The sequence below is a fragment of the Coregonus clupeaformis genome, chromosome 5 (assembly GCF_020615455.1).
Source record: "Coregonus clupeaformis isolate EN_2021a chromosome 5, ASM2061545v1, whole genome shotgun sequence".
Taxonomy (NCBI): domain Eukaryota; kingdom Metazoa; phylum Chordata; class Actinopteri; order Salmoniformes; family Salmonidae; genus Coregonus; species Coregonus clupeaformis.
The window spans coordinates 7,085,728-7,112,536 of record NC_059196.1 but is presented as its reverse complement, the minus strand read 5'-3'; the positions used below and the strand labels follow the sequence as shown (position 1 = coordinate 7,112,536).

The 26,809-nt window shown below is 47.1% G+C and overlaps 1 protein-coding gene across 2 annotated transcripts in view; it reads left to right on the top strand.

The window, feature by feature from the left end:
• The window catches only part of LOC121559958 (membrane-associated phosphatidylinositol transfer protein 3-like), a 93,477-nt gene that overhangs the window by 16,091 nt on the left and 50,577 nt on the right, over positions 1–26,809 (top strand). For both annotated transcript variants that reach the window (XM_045212251.1, XM_045212248.1), the window contains exons 2-8: positions 6,315–6,385; positions 6,645–6,868; positions 15,099–15,288; positions 16,956–17,090; positions 18,179–18,372; positions 21,460–21,617; positions 23,269–23,439. In XM_045212251.1, coding sequence (XP_045068186.1) covers positions 6,315–6,385; positions 6,645–6,868; positions 15,099–15,288; positions 16,956–17,090; positions 18,179–18,372; positions 21,460–21,617; positions 23,269–23,439 — 1,143 coding nt within the window. The remainder of the gene's footprint in view (positions 1–6,314; positions 6,386–6,644; positions 6,869–15,098; positions 15,289–16,955; positions 17,091–18,178; positions 18,373–21,459; positions 21,618–23,268; positions 23,440–26,809) is intronic.

Sequence of the window (26,809 nt, the reverse complement as noted above, 5' to 3'; positions counted from 1 at the left end):
CTAGAGATCCTGGTTCGAATCCAGGCTCTGCTGTAGCCGGCCGCGACCGGGAGACCCATGGGGTGGTGCACAATTGGCCCAGGGGAGGGGAGGGAATGGCCGGCAGGGATGTAGCTCAGTTGATAGAGCATGGCGTTTGCAACGCCAGGTTTGTGGGTTTGATTCCCACAGGGGGTATGAAAAAATAAAATAATTATGTATGCACTAACTAACTGTAAGTTGCTCTGGATAAGAGCGTCTGCTAAATGACGTAAATGTAATTACCAACGACATGCTCTGGAAAATGTACTCCGTAACCCAGTTCATTGACTGTGGCAAACTGGCAATCACGTTGAGGGATCTAACTTTGTTATAATTGATTGTGATTCTATTGTGGTGTCTGTCTGTGGTATTGGGAGGCTAGTACATAGCTAGCATTCACTGGCTGGACCAAGCTAAGTGAAAGTAGTTAAGCTGCTTAGTGCTCTACGCAAAACAGTGTTGACATGCAGTGAGTGAGTTGTCACATTGAATGAATACATTCCCTCCAGCAGTAAGTGTACAGGGGGCCTTATTCGTCAAACAAGGCTCACCTTTAACGTCTTAAGGATCGGACCCTTTTTTTTAATTTTCGCCTAAAATGACATACCCAAATCTAACTGCCTGGAGCAGTTATGCATATTCTTGATACCATTTGAAAGGAAACAATTTGAAGTTTGTGGAAATGTGAAATTAATGTAGGAGAATAAAACACATTAGATCTGGTAAAAGATAATTTTTTTGTTCCATCATCTTTCAAATGCAAGAGAAAGGCCACAATATAATATTGCAGTTTAGGCACAATTTAGATTTTGGCCACTAGATGGCAGCAGTGTGTGTGCAAATTTTCAGATTGATCCAGTGAAGCATTGCAATACTGGACTATTTTGTATCAAGTCTGCCCAAATGTGCCAAATTGGTCAATTGATACATTTTCAAATACATAACTATAGAGAACATACAAAAATGATATGGTAATACAAAATGTAAGTTTACACACTCCCAGGAATATCATACATGATGGATCATTAGCTTATACATTAACTTTCACACATCTAGGGTGGGTGTGGAGCTTGAGACAGCAGGGCTTCAAACTGTAGAACCCAGTTCCTACATTTGAATATAAAAATGGATTTTATCAAACAAAACTATGCTACATTTTATATACATTTACATTTACATTTTAGTCATTTAGCAGACGCTCTTATCCAGAGCGACTTACAGGAGCAATTAGGGTTAAGTGCCTTGCTCAAGGGCACATTTACGTCATTTAGCAGACGCTCTAGTCCAGAGCGACTCACAAATTGATGCATTCACCCTATAGCCAGTGGGATAACCACTTTACAATTTTGGGGGGTAGAAGGATTACTTTATCCTATCCCAGGTATTCCTTAAAGAGGTGGGGTTTCAAATGTCTCCGGAAGGTGGTGAGTGACTCCGCTGTCCTGGCGTCGTGAGGGAGCTTGTTCCACCATTGGGGTGCCAGAGCAGCGAACAGTTTTGACTGGGCTGAGCGGGAACTATGCTTCCGCAGAGGAAGGGGAGCCAGCAGGCCAGAGGTGGATGAACGCAATGCCCTCGTTTGGGTGTAGGGACTGATCAGAGCCCGAAGGTACAGAGGTGCCGTTCCCTCGCTGCTCCAAAGGCAAGCACCATGGTCTTGTAACGGATGCGAGCTTCAACTGGAAGCCAGTGGAGTGTGCGGAGGAGGGGGTGACGTGAGAGAACTTGGGAAGGTTGAACACCAGACGGGCTGCGGCATTCTGGATGAGTTGTAGGGGTTTAATGGCACAGGCAGGGAGGCCAGCCAACAGCGAGTTGCAGTAATCCAGACGGGAGATGACAAGTGCCTGGATTAGGACCTGTGCCGCTTCCTGTGTAAGCCAGGGTCGTACTCTCCGAATGTTGTAGAGCATGAACCTGCAGGAGCGGGTCACCGCCTTGATGTTAGCGGAGAACGACAGGGTGTTGTCCAGGGTCACGCCAAGGCTCTTCGCACTCTGGGAGGAGGACACAACGGAGTTGTCAACCGTGATGGCGAGATCATGGAACGGGCAGTCCTTCCCCGGGAGGAAGAGCAGCTCCGTCTTACCAGGGTTCAGCTTGAGGTGGTGATCCGTCATCCATACTGATATGTCTGCCAGACATGCAGAGATGCGATTCGCCACCTGGTTATCAGAAGGGGGAAAGGAGAAGATTAGTTGTGTATCGTCAGCGTAGCAATGATAGGAGAGGCCGTGTGAGGATATGACAGAGCCAAGTGACTTGGTGTATAGGGAGAAAAGGAGAGGGCCTAGAACTGAGCCCTGGGGGACACCAGTGGTGAGAGCACGTGGTGCGGAGACAGCTTCTCGCCACGCCACTTGGTAGGAGCGACCGGTCAGGTAGGACGCAATCCAGGAGTGAGCCGCGCCGGAGATGCCCAGCTCGGAGAGGGTGGAGAGGAGGATCTGATGGTTCACAGTATCAAAGGCAGCAGACAGGTCTAGAAGGACAAGAGCAGAGGAGAGAGAGTTAGCTTTAGCAGTGCGGAGAGCCTCTGTGACACAGAGAAGAGCAGTCTCAGTTGAATGACCAGTCCTGAAACCTGATTGGTTTGGATCAAGAAGGTCATTCTGAGAGAGATAGCAAGAGAGTTGGCTAAAGACGGCACGCTCAATAGTTTTGGAAAGAAAAGAAAGAAGGGATACTGGTCTGTAGTTGTTGACATCAGTGGGGTCGAGTGTTGGTTTTTTGAGAAGGGGAGCAACTCTCGCTCTCTTGAAGACGGAAGGGAGGCTTAGGATGACAAATCAGAGCAAGATTACTGAATGTAAGTACATTATTTACCTGCAAAGGTGAATGTATCAAACCAGTTGCCGTGATAAGTTTTCTATTGTTGTGCACTCTCCTCAAACAATAGCATGGTATATTTTCACTGTAATAGCTACTGTAATTTGGACAGTGCAGTTAGATTAACAAGACTTTAAGCTTTCTGCCCATATAAGACATGTCTATGTCCTGGAAGGTTTTCTGTTACTTACAACAGTCGTGCTAATCACATTAGCGCACGTTAGCTCAACCGTCCCGTATACGGGACACCGATCCCGTAGAGGTTAACTGTTGTTCTGGGTAGGTTCTCTCGGGTCTACCTCTCCAGTGAGGCCTCACTAAGAGTTAGCCTCACAGTTCAAAGCTCCAGTCTAAGTGGAGCTGACATTACATAGCCCTGCGTGTCATATTTTGGGAAATATATTTTGGAGTGTGTACAACCTTTTTATTGGAAATCTGTATTCTGTAAACTCACTCTTTCTGTCTGTGGCCTCACAACAACTTGGCAATGTTAGTAGGCTCTCTCTCTCTCGCTCTTTCTTTCTCTCTCTCTCTCTCTCTCTCTCTCTCTCTCTCTCTCTCTCTCTCTCTCTCTCTCTCTCTCTCTCTCTCTCTCTCTCAGTCTCTCTCTGCTGCCTCTAAGCTGATAGAAATCTGTCATTGTGGCAGTAGTTGTAGGGACCAGGGGATAGAGAGCGAGAACTCTGCAATTGGCAGAGACAGGAGACATGGAAGGACAACAAAATGGTTTCATTGAATTTATGGAGGAATGACATTCTAAGACACAGTGGCCAAGACAGAACAACACCGAGGGTTCAGGATGCAAATCAATAGTTCATTCTTCCTCCACTAGCTAGCACTGACAGACTGCCAATATCCTTCCTCCCGTTGCTTCTCTCTCTCGCCCACTTTCTCTCTTCTGATCTCTCTCCGTACTGCTTCCTCTCTCCCCTCTCTCTCTGTCTGTCTGTCTGTCTGTCTGTCTGTCTGTCTGTCTGTCTGTCTGTCTGTCTTTCTTTCTCTCTCTTTCTCTCTCTTTCTCTCTCTCTCTCTCTCTCTCGCTCTCCCTCTCTCTAAATCTCTTAGATATTCAATTATCCAGAATATTCTTATTTGTTTATAGTTTACTCACACTATTAGATATTAAACTAGGATTGGTTATGGTTATCCTATAAAACACAATTTCCATGATTCAATTTATTATACAGCATTTTACTGAATGCAAAATCTCCACATTTAGTACTAGCAAACAAACCAAATTTCAAATTTTTACTGCACTATTAAATTACTCAAGGGTCTGAAACTGAAGTGAATGTGACGGCTTTGAGAGTGTGGTTGAGATATGGTGGTGACAACAGACATGTTGCTTCTGAGTCCTGGCACCCTTAGCTCCTGACTTGGAGGAGTCTAGACTGGGCTTTCTGGGTAAATTAATTAGTGTAGTGAGAGAGGCAGCCAGTGACCCTATGTACCTCTGAGCCTTGTAATGCACACATTGATTGGCAGAACACGTGAGAGGGATGTCGCTGTGAGAGAGAGTGAGGGAGCGATAAAAATAAAGGTAAAAAATATAAGAAAGAGGGAGGGAAAGTTAGACTCCCTTGGTAACCTAAATGGATCCCCTGCCGCTAGCTAGGCTGCCAGGCTGCAGGAGAGGCTTACAGAGGGCCACGGGAGACTGCTTTTCACCACTCAGCTTCCCTGTCACAAATAGGATTACGTCAATGCACTTCAAAATTAAACAAACATTTCTTATTTATAGTAAAGTAGGCTTCTGTCTGTCTACATTTTAGTCATTTAGCAGATGCTCTTATCCAGAGCGACTTACAGTTAGTGAATACATATTTTTTTATACTGGCCCCCCGTGGGAATTGAACCCACAACCCTGGCGTTGCAAACGCCATGCTCTATCAACTGAGCTACATCCCTGCCGGCCATTCCGTCCCCTACCCTGGACAAATTGTGCGCCGCCCATGAGTCTCCCAGTCGCGGCCGGCTGCGACAGAGCCTGGATTCGAACCAGGATCTCTAGTGGCACAGTTAGCACTGCGATGCAGTGCCTTAGACCACTGCGCCACTCAGGAGCCCAGGCTGGAGATGCCACCACGCTGTCCTCCAGCTGTCCTCCAGCTGTGCTTGTAATGTATGCAGCTTTCAATGACGCTTACACGCAAGGCTCTCCTGTCTACAATGGCTATATTTTAACATAGCTTTCAGGGTTGTACCTAATTGAAAATGTGTTCACCAATTTAAAAGCAAATTGAAGATCACTAGGGACTGTGAGTTGGATTCACTCAACCCATTATTTTACTCCATGTTACAACTGAATAATTGAGAGGTTTGTATTGGTTGCAATTAATTTACTTCTTTGTAAATATGCAGAGAACCTCTGATCACACATTCATTTTAAATGTATGACTAATCTTGTACTGTGCTCCCTGTACCGGTCCAATAAAAATAAAAAACACTACCTCTCATTGTTATTCTTACAAAGAAACTTCTCGATTGATTTGCTGTAGCTAACTTTTTGACCAGAATAGTGCAGTGGGTCTCCTGAGTGTTGAGTTGGAGGGAGAGGCAGGCAGGAGCCAAGAGGTGGCCACAGACAGAGTGGCTGGCAGGCTAGCAGACAGACAGGCAAGAATGTCAGGCAGGCAGGGTAGGACAGGCTGTGGGCTGGGAGCTGACAGCCTGTGAGTGTATGAAAGCCTCCCCTGGCAAACATTACCAGCCGGGGGAGAACAGATAAACAAGCAGTGAGTAAATCACAGAGCCGAGAGAGAGAAAGAGAGAGAAGAACTCAGGAATAAGATGACAGAGTATGCAGAGGCTTCAGGGAGGATAATGAGTTTGGCCAGGAGCCAATGACTTGCCACACTTCACACAGGAATGCAGATAGACACACCATACAGGTGGTTAGAAAAAATACTCTCCTTCGTCCTTCCTCTTCATCCCAACGTGTATTTGGATTGTTTTGACTGTTTCTGACAAGCCAAGATCCAAAATATGACAGTGCCAGGCAGCTACGGTGGGCGTGACAGAACCATATGCCTGTATGACAGGATTCTGTGTGATGTGTGACTATTGACTTTTCTGGAGTATGTGCTTATGAGATTTGAGCTTAAGGGCATACAGGATTTGGGGCCATCTCCCAGTTATGGAAGGAATAATAGTAATAGTGAAATTGGTTAGCTCCTGGGATCAATAATCATTCCGTTATCAGTGCATCTGTGTGAAGTGGCTCATGTAATGACTTTTCTCTCTCTCTCCATCGTCTCTCCCTCCTTTCTCTCTCTCTTCCTCCCTCTATCTCTCCTTTCTGTATCTATAATTCTCTCTTTCTCTCTTTCGTTCCCCCTCTCTCTCTCTCTCTCTCTCTCTCTCTCTCTCTCTCTCTCTCTCTCTCTCTCTCTCTCTCTCTCTCTCTCGCTCTCTCTCTCTCTCTCTCTCTCTCTCTCCCCATCTCTCCTATCTTAAATCTGTAGAGAGCCTGTATCGCCTGGGGCGTCTTCGCTGTGTCCCTCAAAGCAGCATTGACGGGTTAGAGGACATGGAGGTAGGAGAATCACAATATAAACTCTGATAAATAAATGACCAGCATAACTACTCTGGCTGCTCATGAGTTGTGTCTCTGTTATCTATAGTATATATGAATGCAGGTCCAGGACTCTTGCCTTATACCACTAACCCACTTCTCCCTCCTCTCCCCTCACATCCTCCTCATCCTTACCTCTTTTCTTCCTCCCTACCCCTCATTGGTTACTTCTTCCTCCCTACCCTTCTTTGGTCATTCCTTCCTCTCCTTCGCTCTACAGAAGACCCAGTGTAAGACCCACGTGTTGCTGCTGGTGATGCATGGTGGGAACATCCTGGATACGGCAGGGGGAGACCCTGGCACCAAGGCTGGAGATGCCACCACGCTGTCCTCCGTGCTGGAGAAGGTGGCTCGGGCCCACTTCCAGTCCGCCGCAGAACATGTGATGATCAAGCTAGTGGCCTGCCCGGCTGTGTGCGCCGAGGCCTTCTCCCTCGTCTCCAAGTGAGTCAATCACACGACACGTCAAGGGAGGAAAAAATCTTGAAATTCTTACATTTTTTTATTTTTCTGATTATGATTTTTGCTTTCTGTTTGGCATTGAAGAGTAGTTTGTATTGTCCTTTCATCCCTTTCAGATTGCCTCAGCTCTACCTCCTGTTGCTGAGCTGTATAGCTGAAGCAGAGTGGAGAGTCATATCACAAGCAATAGTAGCCTGTGATATGTGGGCTTTATTTGATAGCATTTCTATTGAGGTGAATTCACCACCCAGGAGCGATTTGACAGCGATTTAGTCTGACAGTCAGAATGACACTGCACTGTTTAAGCATGTTTGTCATTTTTAAAAAGGCATGGCACAATACCCAAGTGACCATTTCCAATTCACAGAACTCGGTCTCGGGAGTCAAATGAGTCAACAGCGACGTCGGGCCAGAGATACCAGGCTGCCAATTCTGTTGAAGGTTAAATTGGAAAATATATTGAGCAGGCAGCCTTTAAACAGATGTTGCGATGTTAATTAGCATGCCACTGACATTTCCCAGCTTTTCGAGGCATGTGGAATATTAAACACATAACCTGCTCACTGTTTTTAATTGATCTCCCCCCGAAGCCCCCTGAAGCCCCTAGCTCTATTCAGTGGACAGAGAAAGAAAGATGAAACAGAATGCCAGAGTGATTTGAAATGACTGGTTTGAAATGCATTAGTGTTCCGGTGCTATTTGGGGGCCATTGTGGAAAGGAAAATGATTTTTGATGACTCACTATGATCTCTTTACCTAATTAACGGCCGTGTTTATTATTGGGCTCCTGTGCCTTTATCGGGTTGTGGAATAGAGGGAACTGAATTGAAGATGAGACGTATGAGGAAGCTGTTACCTCAAGAATAAGCTGCTGCCCGCCTGTCAATGGTTCCCCATTCAATAAATCATCTACAGTTACAGTAGTTACTGTAGCTGGCTGCCTTGAAAGCAGATGATGATGGCTGCCTGCAAGTCTTCAACCACACATGAGCTTTAAAAGACTTTCTCTCTCTTTGGATCCTCTAGTTCTTCTTTAAATCATCTCCGTTAAGTAATGAAGACCTTGGGGAGGTGACAACCAGAGGACTCTGCAGACTATCTTCAGTTTTTCCCCCGTTTTGAGGAGGAGCCAGAAGCAGCATCTCTCTGTTCTGTTCTGTTCGGGTGATTGGCGACAGTATGTGCCAGGCTGCTGGCTGTGCAGAGTCTAATCTTTTCATGTCGCATTTAAAGCTGCCAGTCTTTCCGGGGGGAATCTTGTCAGACATATGCACACATTTTTCAGCTCCCTACATATATTGTCTTTGGTAGAATGTCACTTTGTTTTGCACAGCTCTTTTCCATTGATATGACAGTGAGAATGTTTGTGTCTATATTTCCACTAATGAGTATGTGTGGACTGGGAGCTGGGAGACTGGGTTCTGAGGCTGCGTCCCAAATGGCACCTTATTCCCCAGATAGTGCACAACTTTTGATCAGTAGGGAATAGGATGCCTTTTGGGACGCACCCTGAGTCTTCCATCCGTCTGTCTGTCTGGTGCGGTGATTGCCGTTGGTGACTGAAGGCGAGAACTTAAATAGATGTGAGGGCTGTATTGTTGCCTCAGCAGCTAGCTCGACATCTTCCTGCCTGCCTGCCTCCCTGCACGGCACAGCTACGGCCAGGGATGAAATATTGAAAGGAACAACATCCCATGGGTCTCCACTGGGTGTGTGTGAGTTATTGCCACATTTCTCAATTGCTGATCCATGTACACTCTTTGAAAGAAAAGTGCTATCTAGAACCTAAAAGGGTTCTTCAGCTGTCCCCATAAGAGAACGCTTTGAAGAACCCTTTTTGGTTCCAGGTAGAGCCCTTTTGGGTTTCATGTAGAAGCTTTCCACAGGGTTCTACATGGAACCCAAAAGGTTTCTTCTAACTGGAACCAAAAATGATTATCCTATGGGGACAGCCGAAGAACCCTTTTGGAACCCTTTTATCTAAGAGTGTATGCCTGGGGGGGCACAGACAAATACATGTGTGTGACCGCCTAAACACACCCACACATATACAAGTGTGCACTGTGCATGCCCATGTACACGCACAGACACAGACACATGCTCATACACACACACAGGCACATATTAATTGATGCCACTGCCATTAAATGGTGTGTGAACTAATGACAGTGCAAGACTGGTGGGTGTGTGTGGGCTAATTTATTTAGGCATGCCAGTGTAAACATCAGCCACAACAACATCAGAGGAATACGATGCAGAGGCGATGGTGGCAAAAGAGATTGCTGCTGCGCCGCTAATTCAATCTCCTGCTGGGATTTGCCAGCTCTGTGGGAAATCTCACTAGGGAGTGGATGGGCTCTACTCTCTTAGCGCGTCAAAGAGCGGCTCCAGTCCAAACACGCCTCTGTGGAGGTCAGGGTGTGATTCCCTGTGTGTAGAACAGAATAAGCTAGCGAGTTTGTGTTGTGTGTTTTTCTCCTGCTAACTGGTGCTGTTCTCTTGGGTTGCATACCCAATGGAACCCTATTCCCTACATAGTGCCCATAGCGTTAAATGTGGTGCACTATGAGGGAATAGGGTGCCATTTGGAACACCACCTTGGTGTCTGTGCGAGGCCCATGGTGATCCTGAGTGGCCTTGAGAGCGCATTATGTGCTTTTTCTTCTAATGAAGGGACCAGCCGCCGCTGGCGAGCTGCTAGGTGTCAGGAGGAGAGCTGTAATGAGAGGCTTGAGTGGGGGAACACACACACCTAACACACACACACCCACACAGATACACATGCACACAAACACAGAAGTGCTCTCATGCACGCACGCACACACACACACACACACACAAACACACACACACACACACATACACATACACACACACACACACACACACACACACACACACACACACACACACACACACACACACACACACACACACACACACACACACACACACAGAAAAGAGGATGTCAACCAGTCAGTCTGACTCCTCACCATCGCACATCCAATTAACAAGTTACAACAAATAAAGCGCCTCAATGTATTTATTTTCCTGCGACACAACACATTTCCTCTGTGACAGTTGAAGATATTCAAAACAGTGTCTACAGTTAAACTAATAAACAACTCAATCTCAAGTGATGTCTTAAAATGGCTTTCCTGATGGTGTTAGTCTTGTATTCCTTTAGCTGAGGACAGGGACAGACAGGGAGTTTGGTCTGCCTGGTGTTTGACCTGACAGTGACTTGAGGACAAGGAGATGGAGACCACTCATTATTCTGTCCATTCACAGCACACACAGTCAGGGAGCAGCAGTTCTCAGTCTACTCCGCACATCTCTGCCTAATTAAGCTCACCGTGAGGTGTGCCTCTGCATCTCCCCCTGCCTCTCCCTCTGCCCCTCCCTCTCTATCTCCCTCTGCCCCTCCCTCTCTATCTCCCTCTGCCCCTCCCTCTGTCTCTCCCTCTGTCTCTCCCTCTGTCTCTCCCTCTGTCTCTCCCTCTCCCTCTGTCTCTCCCTCTGTCTCTCCCTCTCCCTCTGTCTCTCCCTCTCCCTCTGTCTCTCCCTCTCCCTCTGTCTCTCCTTCTGTCTCTCCCTCTCCCTCTGTCTCTCCCTCTCCCTCTGTCTCTCCCTCTGTCTCTCCCTCTCCCTCTGTCTCTCCCTCTCCCTCTGTCTCTCCCTCTCCCTCTGTCTCTCCCTCTCCCTCTGTCTCTCCCTCTGTCTCTCCCTCTGTCTCTCCTTCTGTCTCTCCCTCTCCCTCTGTCTCTCCCTCTCCCTCTGTCTCTCCCTCTGTCTCTCCCTCTCCCTCTGTCTCTCCCTCTCCCTCTGTCTCTCCCTCTCCCTCTGTCTCTCCCTCTCCCTCTGTCTCTCCCTCTGTCTCTCCCTCTGTCTCTCCCTCTCCCTCTGTCTCTCCCTCTGCCCCTCCCTCTGTCTCTCCCTCTGTCTCTGTCTCTCCCTCTCCCTCTCCCTCTCCCTCTGTCTCTCCCTCTCCCTCTGCCTCTCCCTCTCCCTCTCCCTCTCCCTCTCCCTCTCCCTCTCCCTCTCCCTCTCCCTCTCCCTCTGTCTCTCCCTCTGTCTCTCCCTCTGCCCCTCCCTCTCTCTCCCTCTGTCTCTCCCTCTGTCTCTCCCTCTCCCTGTGTCTCTCCCTCTGTGTCTCCCTCTGTCTCTCCCTCTCCCTCTGTCTCTCCCTCTGTCTCTCCCTCTCCCTCTCCCTCTCTCTCCCTCTCCCTTTGTCTCCCGTTGTCTCTCCCTCTCCCTCTGTCTCCCTCTCCCTCTCCCTCTGTCTCTGTCTCTGTCTCTGTCTCTCCCTCTGTCTCTCTGTCTTCCTCTGTCTCTCCCTCTGTCTCTGTCTCTGTCTCTGTCTCTCCCTCTGTCTCTTCCTCTCCCTCTCCCTCTGTCTCTCCCTCTGTCTCTCCCTCTCCCTCTGTCTCTCCCTCTCCCTCTGTCTCTCCCTCTCCCTCTGTCTCTCCTTCTGTCTCTCCCTCTCCCTCTGTCTCTCCCTCTCCCTCTGTCTCTCCCTCTCCCTCTGTCTCTCCCTCTGTCTCTCCCTCTCCCTCTGTCTCTCCCTCTCCCTCTGTCTCTCCCTCTCCCTCTGTCTCTCCCTCTGTCTCTCCCTCTGTCTCCCTCTCCCTCTGTCTCTGTCTCTGTCTCTCCCTCTGTCTCTCTGTCTTCCTCTGTCTCTCCCTCTGCCCCTCCCTCTGTCTCTCCCTCTGTCTCTCCCTCTCCCTCTCCCTCTCCCTCTGTCTCTCCCTCTCCCTCTGTCTCTCCCTCTGTCTCTCCCTCTCCCTCTCCCTCTCCCTCTCCCTCTCCCTCTCCCTCTCCCTCTCCCTCTCCCTCTCCCTCTCCCTCTCCCTCTCCCTCTCCCTCTCCCTCTGTCTCTCCCTCTGTCTCTCCCTCTGCCCCTCCCTCTCTCTCCCTCTGTCTCTCCCTCTGTCTCTCCCTCTCCCTGTGTCTCTCCCTCTGTGTCTCCCTCTGTCTCTCCCTCTGTCTCTCCCTCTGTCTCTCCCTCTCCCTCTCTCTCCCTCTCCCTTTGTCTCCCGTTGTCTCTCCCTCTCCCTCTGTCTCCCTCTCCCTCTCCCTCTGTCTCTCCCTCTGTCTCTCCCGCTCCAAGGCTGAAATATGGGTGCAGTCATGGACAGGATGGGGTCTGTGTGGTATGAAGACTCCATCTGTAGAGGAGAATCAGACACTACAGAAATGGATGGGAGAAAGGATGATAGACATTCTGTCCCAAATGGCACCCTATTCCCAATGTAGTGCACTGCTTGGGCCCATAGGGCTCTGGTCAAAAGTAACGCAATATAAAGGGAATACGGTGCCATTTGGGATGGAACCCAAATCTGATTCTAACAGTTTTTTGTTTTTAAACAGCAGACATCAATGCATTGATAAGAGCTTTGTAAATGGCCTTGATACAATTCTCTAAGTTGTATTATTGAAGAGGTTCATTCATGTACTGTAGGAATAGGCTGACAGGCTCGCTGTAGGTTGAACACAACTGTAAGCCTGCTTTTGTTAGACATGTTACACAGAGGCAGAGAGCGAGTAGCCAAGGAGCCCTTGTCTTCTTACAAATAGGCTCTCTGAAGGTCTGTTCTGCTTTGATGGTATACCACAGTATATCCTCTGCTTCTACCCCGGCTAGCATGAACACTCTCCTAATGAGAACGTGTGTGTGCGTGCGTGCGCGTGACTGTGTGTGTGTATGAGGTGATTTGAAGGAGTCAGGCGCAGGAGGATAAATCACAGAATACAGAGTTTATTCCGGAATACAGAGTTACGCAGAATTGCAATACAAAGTACACGTAGCTCAACCGAGCTACTCTCATCTCATATTCAACAATCACCCACAATGACAAGGGGGGCAGAGGGAATACTTATACATGTACTAATGAGGGGATATGAACTAGGTGTGTGTCATAGACAAGACAAAACAAATGGAATGATGAGAAGAGGAGTGGCAGTGGCTAGAAGGCCGGTGACGACGAACGCCGAAGCCTGCCCGAACAAGGAGAGGGGGCAGCTTCGGAGGAAGTCGTGGCAGTGTGTGACTGTGTGTGTGTGTATGTGTGTGAATGTCTCATCTCACTCATAGTGACTTGAAACCCACTGTGCTCTCATTAGGCTCTGTGGTGTTGATGTGGCATACTGAGAAAGATAGTAGTAGTGTCAGCCTCCTGCGACAGGTATTGTGTTTACAATGTTTGATGTATTGATGTTGCTATGTCAACCTCATTGGCTTTTTTGCCTCTTTTGCCTCTTTTGCCTCTTTTGAGCATCTTTAGGGCTGAACATGTTCCCTTAATTGAGAATCTGGAGAGAATATGGAGAATCCAACCTGATTCCTATTGCAATTAAGATCTTAATTAAGAAGCCCCTGGTTGAGTAATCATTTTACACCTGGAAGAACATGTTGCTGTCTCTCTACTTCTAATTAATTGTATTGATTCTCTACAAAACAAACAGCACATTCTGCATTCTTCTAAGAAATTAGATTCCCAGCCCAACTTTAACTCAACCAACAACAACATAGCTGTATATTCAACATCCAATTACAGTAAAACTCAGTAACAAAGCATTACCTGGACACTATATCAGGTGAAGAATAAACATCCCACAGCAATACCAACAGCAGGTGTTTGCATAAGTAGATTACTAATCATCCATCTCTAGAAATAAATAAAGAACAGGCTGACGAGAGAAGCTGGGTGGGTGGCTTTGTGTTGTCTTGTTGTGTTGTGTCTAGGTGCTCTTTGACCTTGGTCCTGGCCATGTAACTGCCTGTCCAGGGGTGTTATGGTAATGTGTGTGTCCTGGCCAGCAGTGTTAAGGTAATATCTGTGTCCTGTGCCAGCAACAGGGGGCTCTACAGGGCTCTGTTAACACGACAGGACACAGCACAGCTATAGCAGTACATTACACAGGCCCTTTAGAGTGACTACCGATGGATAACCTATATACTGTTCATATCACCTGTATACTGTAGGTGTGTTATTATAGTGGTGTCACAGTTTCATGCTCCATGTTCCCCACCACAGACACAGGGGATCTGTTGAGAGAGAGAGAGAGAGAGAGAGAGAGAGAGAGAGAGAGAGAGAGAGAGAGAGAGAGAGAGAGAGAGAGAGAGAGAGAGAGAGAGAGAGAGAGAGAGAGAGAGAGAGAGAGAGAGAGAGAGAGAGAGAGAGAGAAGAGAGAGAGAGAGAGAGAGAGAGAGAGAGAGAGAGAGAGAGAGAGAGAGAGAGAGAGAGAGAGAGAGAGAAGAGAGAGAGAGAGAGAGAGAGAGAGAGAGAGAGAGAGAGAGAGAGAGAGAGAGAGAGAAAAAGCTCCTTTTGGTAGTGTGTCCTACAGAGATACTGCTGGGTAGGGCATCTCCTCTACAGATGGAGTCTTCATACCACACAGACCCCATCCTGTCCATGACTGCACCCATATTTCAGCCTTGGAGCGGCGTTGGCCAGTTCCTATAATCTGAGCTGCTGATGGATGGCGATATATACAGCTGTTCAAGGAGTGCTGGCAGGGGCAAGGCTATCCTTCACTGGTTCCCCACACTGTTGGATAATGGGTCTTGGACACTGTGGCGTGGGCACTGTCACTCTCTGTGATTCACACACACAGAAAAAAGACACACGCGTGCGTTTGCACGAACACATGCACACACATCAGATAAACAGAGTGTAGGGTGCTATCAGACAGGCGAGGTTGTGCCAGCAGGGGAGAGTCTGCCGCCCTGCACCTGTAGAGAGAGTGGGAGAGAGAGAGAGAGGGAGAGAGAGAGAGTGGGAGAGAGAGAGAAAAAGAAAGAGAGAGAGAGAATGAGAGAGCGAGAGAACGAGAGAACGAGAGAGAGATATGAATAGCCACAGTCTCATTCATCATGTTTATACATTCCAGGGTAACAAATCATTTTGTTGGCTCTTTTTCCCAAAATAACCTTGGATTATCAGAAGCAGACAATTACAATACTTTTTCCAAATTCCATTTCCCATGACATTTTTGTGCTGTGGAAACGCTTGATGAATGAATGCCTGTTGATAAAGGGATTTCCATTCACCATATAGGTACATTCCATTCTCCATGTAAGACACGAAACTATGGCAACACAAGTCATTCTTTTGGGATAAATAACGTTTTGAATTGAATTGATTGTTGTTCAAGGCACACAAATGACTCACTTCCTCTTGTGTGTCCCCCTCCTTCCTGTCCCCTCCAGTCTGAACCCGTACAGCTATGACGAGAGCTGTGTGTCCAGCAGCGTTGACCACCTGCCCCTGGCAGCCCTCCCGCTCCTCGCCATCGCAGCGCCACACTATCAGGACGCCGTGGCAACTCTCATCACCCGCGCCAACCAGGTCTATCACAGCTTCCTCGCGTCCCAGGACGGACATGGCTTCACTGGCCAGGTAGGTCCATCCTCTAAAGTGTCCCCCCCAGACAGGGCCTCACTGGCCAGGTGGGTCCGTCCTCTAAAGTGTGCCCAATATAGGGCTTCACTGGCCAGGTGGGTCTGTCCCCCTGAAGTGTCCCCCAATATAGGGCTTCACTGGCCAGGTGGGTCCATCCTCTAAAGTGTCCCCCTGGCTCCCACAAGATCACACTGACTCACTAGAGATGAGTCATACTGTAAGGAACAAGGGAGGAGAAGAAGAGCGAGAGAAAGGAAGATCTCATTCTCTCTAATCTCTCATGCCAAATCCAATAATGTGCTGCAGTCCATTTAATGGAAGCCAATGATTTCCAGAGGAAGTGATGATTGGGATAGAGAGGGCTGGGTAATCCTCTGTGTTCACTGTGGGGACTAGTGTCGCCAGAGGCCTGCAGCTTTAACATGCCGTCTGCAGACCCCATTCACTTTCACACACCTGTGGACAATCCCCTCCCAAACACACCAAGACAGTCGTGAAGATGGCACGACAAAGCCTATTCCCCCTCAGGAGACTGAAAAGATTTGGCATGGGTCCTCAGATCCTCAAAAAGTTCTACAGCTGCACCATCGAGAGCATCCTGACTAGTTGCATCACCGCCTGGTATGGCAACTACTCGGCCTCCGACCGCAAGGCACTACAGAGGATAGTGCGTACGGCCCAGTACATCACTGCCATCCAGGACCTCTATACCAGGCAGTGTCAGAGGAAGGACCTCAAAATTGACTCCAGCCACCCTAGTCATAGACTGTTCTCAATGCTACAGCACGGCAAGCAGTACCGGAGCGCCAAGTTTAGGTCCAAAAGGCTTCTCAACAGCTTCTACCCCCAAACCATAAGACTCCTGAACAGCTAATCATGGCTACCCAGACTATTTGCACTGCCCCCCCCATCCCCACCACATCTTTTTACGCTGCTGCTACTCTGTTAATTATTTATGCACTGTCACTTTAACTCTACCCACATGTACATATTACCTCAACTACCTCAACTACCTCAACTAGCCGATGCCCCCGCACATTGACTCTGCACCGGTACCCCCCTGTATATAGCCTCCCTACTGTTATTTTATTTGACTTCTGCTCTTTTTTTCTCAACACTTTTTTGTTGTTTTATTTTACTTTTTTATTAAAAAATAAATGCATTGTTGGTTAAGGGCTGTAAGTAAGCATGTCACGGTAATGTCTACACCTGTTGTATTCGGCGCATGTGGCAAATACAATTTGATTTGATTTGATTTTATGAGGACCTGTGGTCTAATTAAGCGCTGTAATTTTCAAGAGCGCATTTTTGGCAGAACCATACAATGTATAAACTCTATTAAATTGAACGTCCTCTCCTTGCACAACTTTGACAAGATTTGTGGTCATAATGCAATTCTAAGTCAGGAAGCCAAGTACAATGGTGGCACGTCAAACCAATTAAGGAGAAATGTGTTGTTCCCTCAGGCTGAGTAAGTCCTAATGAAGTGTGTTATTGACATTCAGATTCCACTGTGGATCTGAACAGGCACGGGGCCCAAATCTGCCGGCTGGGCAGGCTTGGCTGCCTACATTGATTGAGTGGAGCGAGGTCTTCTAAAACGGTGTGTGTGTATTGTATGTGCATCTGTGTGTGCGTGCATGTGTGTGTCTGTTCCTGTCCAGGTGTGTGTGATGGGCGACTGTGTGGGAGGTGTGCTGTGCTTCGACGCCCTGTGTTTCAGCAGCAGCAGTAGTAGCAGCCAAAGGCAGCACAGCAGCCACAGCAGCAGCAGGAACAACAGCACTGAGAGCCTCAAGGTAGGAGCATGACACATTACAACTCAATCAACAAGCTCTCTAACATGTTCTGTAAAACTGCACTTTTGGATGCCCCTAAGAGAATTTTGAATTGAGGCATTACAATTTCAGTTTGTGCTTTCTGTGCTATTCAACTATCTCCCCATGGCGTGTATCTAGAATTTTGTTAAGGTCTTCTCTGTTCAGAAAGCTTTCCTCTCAGACAATCTCTCCTATCCCATGCTATCCCGGCCAAGACCTTGAAATTACTTGGTGTTCTCTTTCTCCGTCCTGAGCTGGCCTATCTTTTCCTGTTTGTTTACACCCAGTTAGCACTGCATGATCCCCTGGGCTGCTCTCTCTGTCCAAGTCCCTCCTCTCTCCCCTCTCCCCTCTCTGCTCTCTCTCTCTCTCTCTCTCTCTCTCTCTCTCTCTCTCTCTCTCTGTCTGTTCTCCTATTTCCTCTCTCTAACCTCAAATCTACTTTTCCCACTTCTACTCTCCTGTAACCTCAAACATAAAACAGGATAAATGTCTCTCTGTAGTTAGCAGACGTGGGTTGAAATACTTTTGATGGTATTTCAATTACTTTCAGAGACATTTAAAAGTAAGTAGTTGAATATTAGAATGTATTTGGAAATACACATGGAAAGTATTGGTATGTATTTGAAAAATACTCAGATACACAGACAAGTGTATTTTCAAATACCAATATTTAAATACTCCATGCATTTAAACCTGGGTCTGTTTGGTCCTAGGGGTATTTGAAATAATGTATTTAGAAACAAGTAATTGAACATACTGTAGTTTGAAATTATAGGCTATTTATAGGAAATTATTTGAAGATACTTTCAAATACTTCAAATAGAAGTAGTTGATTCGGCCACATTATTTGAAAAATACTCATACACAGAAAATAAATATTTCAAATAGAAATACTCAAATACACATGTATTTAAACCCAGGTCTGGAGCTAGCCAGCTCCCACATTCTCATGTGTGCTGAGAGAGAGGGATTAGCAATGAGCTGCTCATTTGTGTACAGTTATGGTATTTGAGTGTGAGTGAACCGTGAAGGCTTGTGTCCCGCGCTGTCTTCCTCCCACACAGGATAACCCTGAGGACAGCCCCTGTCACAGCCCCAGCCTGGGCCTCAGCTCCAGTAAGAGGCTGAGTAAGAGCAACATTGATATCTCGGCCCTGCCCAGCGATGGACACAGCCAGGGCAGACAGCCCTTCAGCAGGAAACAGAGCGACTCGTATGATGGAGACACATCTACTGGACAACACAGCTTCTTCAGCAGGTACTGTAGACAGAGAACAGCACCCTGATGGAAGCTAACTCTAACCACAACCCTAACCCAAGCTTCATGTCCACACCCCTGTTGAACCCTAAACCTAGCCTTAACCACAACCCTAACCCTATACTGTAGCTTCATGTCCACACCCTGTTCAACCCTAGGCATAACCCTAACCCTAGCTTCCATACCCCGGCTCAACCCTAACTCTAATTTCAATTTCTGTTGTCCTCCAAAAGGGGGGGACAATACCTCCAAGAGCGCAATTCATGCACCGTGGTTGGATTATGAGGCGGTAGTAACAGTATACTTTCCCTTTGCTCACCTCAGACACAGTGGGGATTATTTTGCCTTTTACCTCTCTTGGCAAGCACTCTGTTGACATTCCGATTGAATGAAGATAAAGGTTAAAAACTGTAGATACTCAGACTTAGGGAAAATCCTGTAAGAGTATACTCCTACCATCACATTCTTGGCATATACCACTGTCATTATATTCATATCTGAATACATGTTTTCTTATTACATTTACATTTACGTCATTTAGCAGACGCTCTTATCCAGAGCGACTTACAAATTGGTGCATTCACCCTATAGCCAGTGGGATTTTTCTTTTTTGGGGGGGGGGGGTAGAATGATTACTTTATCCTATCCCAGGTATTCCTTAAAGAGGTGGGGTTTCAAATGTCTCCGGAAGGTGGTGAGTGACTCCGCTGTCCTGGCGTCGTGAGGGAGCTTGTTCCACCATTGGGGTGCCAGAGCAGCGAACAGTTTTGACTGGGCTGAGCGGGAACTATGCTTCCGCAGAGGAAGGGAGCCAGCAGGCCAGAGGTGGATGAACGCAATGCCCTCGTTTGGGTGTAGGGACTGATCAGAGCCTGAAGGTACGGAGGTGCCGTTCCCCTCACTGCTCCATAGGCAAGCACCATGGTCTTGTAACGGATGCGAGCTTCAACTGGAAGCCAGTGGAGTGTGCGGAGGAGGGGGGTGACGTGAGAGAACTTGGGAAGGTTGAACACCAGACGGGCTGCGGCATTCTGGATGAGTTGTAGGGGTTTAATGGCACAGGCAGGGAGCCCAGCCAACAGCGAGTTGCAGTAATCCAGACGGGAGATGACAAGTGCCTGGATTAGGACCTGTGCCGCTTCCTGTGTAAGGCAGGGTCGTACTCTCCGAATGTTGTAGAGCATGAACCTGCAGGATCGGGTCACCGCCTTGATGTCAGCGGAGAACGACAGGGTGTTGTCCAGGGTCACGCCAAGGCTCTTCGCACTCTGGGAGGAGGACACAACGGAGTTGTCAACCGTGATGGCGAGATCATGGAACGGGCAGTCCTTCCCCGGGAGGAAGAGCAGCTCCGTCTTGCCAGGGTTCAGCTTGAGGTGGTGATCCGTCATCCATACTGATATGTCTGCCAGACATGCAGAGATGCGATTCGCCACCTGGTTATCAGAAGGGGGAAAGGAGAAGATTAGTTGTGTATCGTCAGCGTAGCAATGATAGGAGAGGCCATGTGAGGATATGACAGAGCCAAGTGACTTGGTGTATAGGGAGAAAAGGAGAGGGCCTAGAACTGAGCCCTGGGGGACACCAGTGGTGAGAGCACGTGGTGCGGAGACAGCTTCTCGCCACGCCACTTGGTAGGAGCGACCGGTCAGGTAGGACGCAATCCAGGAGTGAGCCGCGCCGGAGATGCCCAGCTCGGAGAGGGTGGAGAGGAGGATCTGATGGTTCACAGTATCAAAGGCAGCAGACAGGTCTAGAAGGACAAGAGCAGTTCTATACCCAATGTTTATTGCAGACATTTCTAGTGAAATTTTTTATGATGTGTGTATGAGTGCACGTCTATCCATCTAGCTATGTTATCTGTGGTGTGATGAGATAACCCAGATGTACTGTAGCTATCTAGCCCTTAGCCAGGTTGTCATGGGATGTTCTCTTTCTATGTGTGTCACTCTGTCATCAATATTTGCTGCAAAATGGCCTGTTCTGCCTGCCTGCCTGTCTACCTGCCTGCTTGTCTGCTTGTCTGCCTGCCTGCCTGTCTACCTGCCTGTCTACCTGCCTGCTTGTCTGTCTGCCTGCCTGCCTGTCTACCTGCCTGCTTGTCTGCTTGTCTGCCTGCCTGCCTGCCTGCCTGTCTACCTGCCTGCTTGCCTGTCTGCCTGCCTGCCTGTCTACCTGCCTGCTTGTCTGCCTGCCTGCCTTTCTGTCTGTCTATCTATATGCCTGCCTGCCTGTCTACCTTGCCGGCCTCCCTGCCTGCCTGTCGGCCTGCTGTGGGCTATAAATAGCCTATTTGTGGCAGTGCCAGTGTGCATACTGTAGGAGACTGACTACTGCAGGTGAATGTAGCTATAGCTGGGTGGATGGGGAGGTCCCAGCTCGCTACCATGCTACCAATTAACAAGCACCAAGCAACCTGTGTTCCCATTCCAAATCACATGCTCCAGTGAGGCTCACGTAGTTACAGTCATAGAAATAGCATTTTATTTATATGGCTACAGTAGCCAGATCCCTGGCAACCTAGGCTACATCCTAAATGGCACCCTATTCCCTATTCAGTGTAGCCTGTAATCGCCTGGATTTGAGATTCTTCAAATAGCCACCCTTTGCCATGATGACAGCTTTGCACACTCTTGGCAATGTCTCAACCAGCTTCACCTGGAATGCTTTTCCAACAGTCTTGAAGAGTTCTCACATATGCTGAGCATTGTTGGCTGCTTTTCCTTCACTCTGCAGTACGACTCATCCCAAACCATCTCAATTTGAGGTCGGGGGATTGTGGAGGCCAGGTCATCTGATGCAGCACTCCATCACTCTCCTGCTTGGTAAAATAGCCCTTATACAGCCTGGAGGTGTGTTGGGTCATTGTCCTATTGAAAAACAAATGATAGTTCCACTAAGAACGAGGTAGTAGACTTGTTGTTTGGTATACCCATCCATTTTCCTGTTTTTCTACAAGGATTGCAACATTTGTAGATTTGGTTTATAAAAAATAAAACACAAATTCTGTCTACTTCCCTCTTCTCTTTAATCTCCCTCTTTCAATCCCTCCCTCTGCACCTCCCTCCCTCCTTCCCCTTCTCCCAGTCTGATGCAGGAGGGGGTGGACCTGCGTCCCGGCAGCAGCAGTAGTCTGATTTTGAACCCAGGGAGGTTTGACTTTGAGGTCTCTGAATGTTTCCTGCTGGGCTGTCCACTGGGCCTGGTGCTGGCCATGAGACGCACCGTACTGCCTGCTGTCCAGGGTAGGTGTTGTTAGAGAAACACACAGACTTCTCACACACCTCTGTGTCTAGGCAGACCCTGATGCAACGCCTTCCCCAAAATGTTTAGCTACCTCGCTGATGGACCAGATCGATCATCATACTTCTTTTGCTTGAATACACCACTACTTCTACTACATACATCAGATGCAGCTTTTTAGAGCCTTTTTAGACTAGAAATGCCTAGAAAGTGCCTTCGGAAAGTATTCAGACCCCTTTACTTTTTCCACATTTTGATAGGTTACAGCCTTATTCTAAAATGTAATTTTTCCCCTCATCAATCTACACACAATACCCCATAATGACAAAACTGCTAATTTATTAAAAATAAAAAACAGAAATATCATATTTACATAAGTATTCGGACCCTTTACTCAGTACTTTGTTGAAGCATCTTTAGCAGCGATTACAGCCTCGAGTCTTCTTGAGTATGAAGCTACAAGCTTGGCACGCCTGTATTTGGGGAGTTTCTCCCATTCTTCTCTGCAGATCCTCTCAAGCTCTGTCAGCGTTGCTGCACAGCTATTTTCAGGTCTCTCCAGAGACGTTCGATCGGGTTCAAGTCAAGGCTCTGGCTGGGCAACTCAAGGACATTCAGAGACTTGTCCCGAAGCCACTCCTGCGTTGTCTTGGCTGTGTGCTTAGGGTCATTGTCCTGTTGGAAGGTGAACCTTTGCCCCAGTCTGAGGTCCTCAGCACTCTGGAGCAGGTTTTCATCAAGGATCTCTGTACTTTGCTCCGTTCATCTTTCCCTCGATCCTGACTAGTCTCCCAGTCCCTGCTGCTGAAAAACATCCCCACAGCATGATGCTGCCACCACCATGCTTCACCGTAGGGATGGTGGCAGGTTTAATCTTGGTTTCATCAGACCAGAGAATCTTGTTTCTCATGGTCTGAGAGTCTTTAGGTGCCTTTTGGCAAACTCCAAGCGGGCTGTCATGTGCCTTTTACTGAGGAGTGGCTTCCGTCTGGCCACTCTACCATAAAGGCCTGATTGGTGGAGTGCTGCAGAGGTGGTTGTCCTTCTGGAAAGTTCTCCCATCTCCACAGAGGAACTCTAGAGCTCTGTCAGAGTGACCATCGGGTTCTTGGTCACCTCCCTGACCAAGGCCCTTCTCCCCCGATTGCTCAGTTTGGCCGGGTGGTCAGCTCTAGGAAGAGTCTTGGTGGTTCCAAACTTCTTGTGTTCTTGGGGACCTTCAATGCCTTTCCAAATCATGTCCAATCAATTGACTTTACCACAGGTGGACTCCAATCAAGTTGTAGAAACATCTCGAGGATGATCAATGGAAACAGGATGCACCTGAGCTCAATTTCGAGCCTCATAACAAAGGGTCTGAATACTTATGTAAATAAGGTATTTCATTTTTATTTATTTTTATACATTTGTTTTTGCTTGGTCATTATGCGGTATTGTGTGTAGATTGCTGAGGATGTTTATTTATTTAATCCATTTTAGAATAAGGCTATAACGTAACAAAATGTGGAAAAAGTCAAGAGGTCTGAATAGTTTCCGAAGGCACTGTATGTAGAGGGCTGCCTTTCCCACACATCACATTACACATTTGCACACACAAGCCTTACAATTTATAAGTTCACAGACTAAGCACTCCCTAATCCCTGTGTCCCTCAGTGAGCCAACTCCGTCCTGCCTGCACCCAGATCTTCAACCTGTTCTACCCCTCGGACCCCTCTGCCTCCAGACTAGAGCCCCTGCTGGAGCCCCTCTTCCACAAGCTGCCCCCCTTGCCCATGCCGCGCTACCAGCGCTACCCCTTGGGGGACGGACGCTGCACACTCATAGGTGAGTCAGTGGGAAAGTGTTAATAGAAAATCAATTAAACTATGGAGGAGATAGCAGCGTATTCTCTGTTATAATTGTATCGCCGGAATGTATTCATCAGGTTTTGGGTTTTGCATTTCAAAGGCAGTGTGAAATATTTGGAGAAATCTAGGTACAGTAGGTTGGTTCTACAGCTGCACCATTAAGAGCATCTTGACTTAGACTGTTCTTTCTGCTACTGCACAGCAAATGGTACCGGAGCACCAAGTCTGGGACCAAAAGGCTCCTGAACAGCTTCTACCCCCAAGCCATAAGACTGCTGAACAGTTAATCAAATGGCTACCTGTACTATTTGCATTTGAGTTTTTTCTCTTTCCACACTCACTGGACTCTACCCACACACTCACACATACTACACTGACACTCCAACACAGACATACACACACACAACACACACCCACACACACACACTACATACGCTCACACACACAAAACACACACACACACATATGCATATTGACGCCACACACACTCACACATAGACACACTTTCACACTCCTTCACACTCTTCCCATACGCTGCTGCTACTCTGTTTATTTTCTATCGTGATTGCCTAGTCACTTTTACCCCTACCTACATGTACATTTTACGTAAATTACCTCAACTACCTCGTACCCCTGCACATTGACTCGGTACCTGTACTCCTTGTATATAGCCTCATTTTTGTTATTTTATTGTGTTACTATTTCCTTTTTTTATTTATCAAAATGTTCTTTCTTTTTAACTGCATTGTTGGGAAAGGGCTCGTAAGTAAGCATTTCACAGTAAAGTCTACACCTGTTGTATTCGGCGCATGTGACAAATACATTTGATTTGGTTTGTAGTGAGAACGCACACGAATACGTGCACATACACACTCTCACACACACACAGTGGTGGAACTGAGGCTCTCACTGTCTGTTTGCCTTACAGAAACATAGGCAAGTCTTGCCCGAAGCCTTGCGTTTCAAAGTCATTATAATTAATCCTCTGGTGTGGTACGTTACCCTTAGACTGCACACATACAGTTGAAGTTGGAAGTTTACATACACTTAGGTTGGAGTCATTAAAACTAGTTTTCAACCACTCCACAAATGTCTTGTTAACAAACTATAGTTTTGGCAAGTTGGTTAGGACATCTACTTTGTGCATGACACAAGTAATTTTTCCAACAATTGTTTACAGACAGATTATTTCACATATAATTCACTGTATCACAATTCCAGTGGGTCAGAAGTTTACATACACTAAGTTGACTGTGCCTTCAAACAGCTTGGAAAATTCCAGAAAATGATGTCATGGCTTTAGAAGCTTCTGATAGGCTAATTGACATCATTTGAGTCAATTGGAGGTGTACCTGTGGATGTATTTCAAGGCCTACCTTCAAACTCAGTGCCTCTTTGCTTGACATCATGGGAAAATCAAAATAAATCAGCCAAGACCACAGAAAATAAATTGTAGACCTCCACAAGTCTGGTTCATCCTTGGGAGCAATTTCCATACGCCTGAAGGTACCACGTTCATCTGTACAAACAATAGTACGCAAGTAGAAACACCATGGGACCACGGAACCGTCATACCGCTCAGAAAGGAGACGCCTTCTGTCTCCTAGAGATGAACGTACTTTGGTGCAAAAAGTGCAAATAAATCCCAGAACAACAGCAAAGGACCTTGTGAAGATGCTGAAGGAAACAGGTACAAAAGTATCTATATCCACAGTAAAACAAGTCCTATATCGACATAACCTGAAAGGCTGTAACTGCACATGGGGACAAATATCGTACTTTTTGGAGAAATGTCCTCTGGTCTGATGAAACAAAAATAGAACTGTTTGGCCATAATGACCATCGTTATGTTTGGAGGAAAAGGGGGGTGCTTTCAAGCCAAAGAACACCATCCCAACCGTGAAGCACGGGGGTGGCAGGATCATGCTGTGGGGGTGCTTTGCTGCAGGAGGGACTGGTGCACTTCACAAAATAGATGGCATCATGAGGAAAGAAAATTATGTGGATATATTAAAGCAACATCTCAAGACATCAGTCAGGAAGTTAAAGCTTGGTCGCAAATGGGTCTTCCAAATGGACAATGACCCCAAGCATACTTCCAAAGTTGTGGCAAAATTGCTTAAGGACAACAAAGTCAAGGTATTGGAGTGGCCATCACAAAGCCCTGACCTCAATCCTATAGAACATTTGTGGGCAGAACTGAAAAAGCGTGTGCGAGTAAGGAGGCCTACAAACCTGACTCAGTTACACCAGCTCTGTCAGGAGGAATGGGCCAAAATTCATCCAACTTATTGTGGGAAGCTTGTGGAAGGCTACCCAAAACATTTGACCCAAGTTAAACAATTTAAATGCAACGCTACCAAATACTAATTGAGTGTATGTAAACTTCTGACCCACTGGGAATGTGATGAAAGAAATAAAAGCTGAAATAAATAATTCTCTCTACTATTATTCTGACATTTCACATTCTTAAAATAAAGTGGTGATCCTAACTGACCTAAAACATGGAATTTTTACTAGGATTAAATGTCAGGAATTGTGAAAAACTGAGTTTAAATGTATTTGGCTAAGGTGTATGTAAACTTCCGACTTCAACTGTACCTCTCTGAGGATAAGACTCAGACCTGTGTATGTGTGTGTGTGTGTGTGTGTGTGTGGTATTACTGGGCTAGATGTGTCAGGGTAGGTAGGTACTAGGTAGCACAATAATCCCACTGGGGACAGGAGGGCTGGCATTAACACTCTAATGGAGCCCTGATTTATTTAAAGAATGTTTCTAGCCTCCTTTTGGGACATTGAGATTTAAACACTTTGCCTCTGCCCCTGCCTCTCTCAAGGTAAATCATTGGGAGGAAGTAGTACGAAGGCTGTACAGTACACTGCAACCTACAGCCGTTCTGGTTCTGTCCAGGGGGTGAACCTGTACATCAAGCTGCTTCACTCTACAGAAACAGGAGAAATGCTCCTGCCCTATGGACCATTCTGGCTCGGAAACTGCTTCCTGTAGTTCATAAGGGACCTAAAATGCTAAAAGAAACCTACTTCATGCGGTTACATGAAGTAACCGCAAATAATTATAATAATTTCACAACAACATCAACAACAGCAAATTAGCTGTTAGCAACTCCCCATATTAGGAAACTGCTTACTCACAATATTTGTCATCCTATTCAGAAGTGCCCTGTCAGTTAGAAAACGTTATGTTTAATTAGAGGGGAGGAATCTCATGGTGCATCAGTAGTTTGAGAGACTGGTGTTGAGCAAGGGGGCGGAGGGTAAAGGGAGACACTTTCACGCTCTCACAGTCTGCCTCCCAAATGGCACCCTATTCCTTATATAGCGCACTA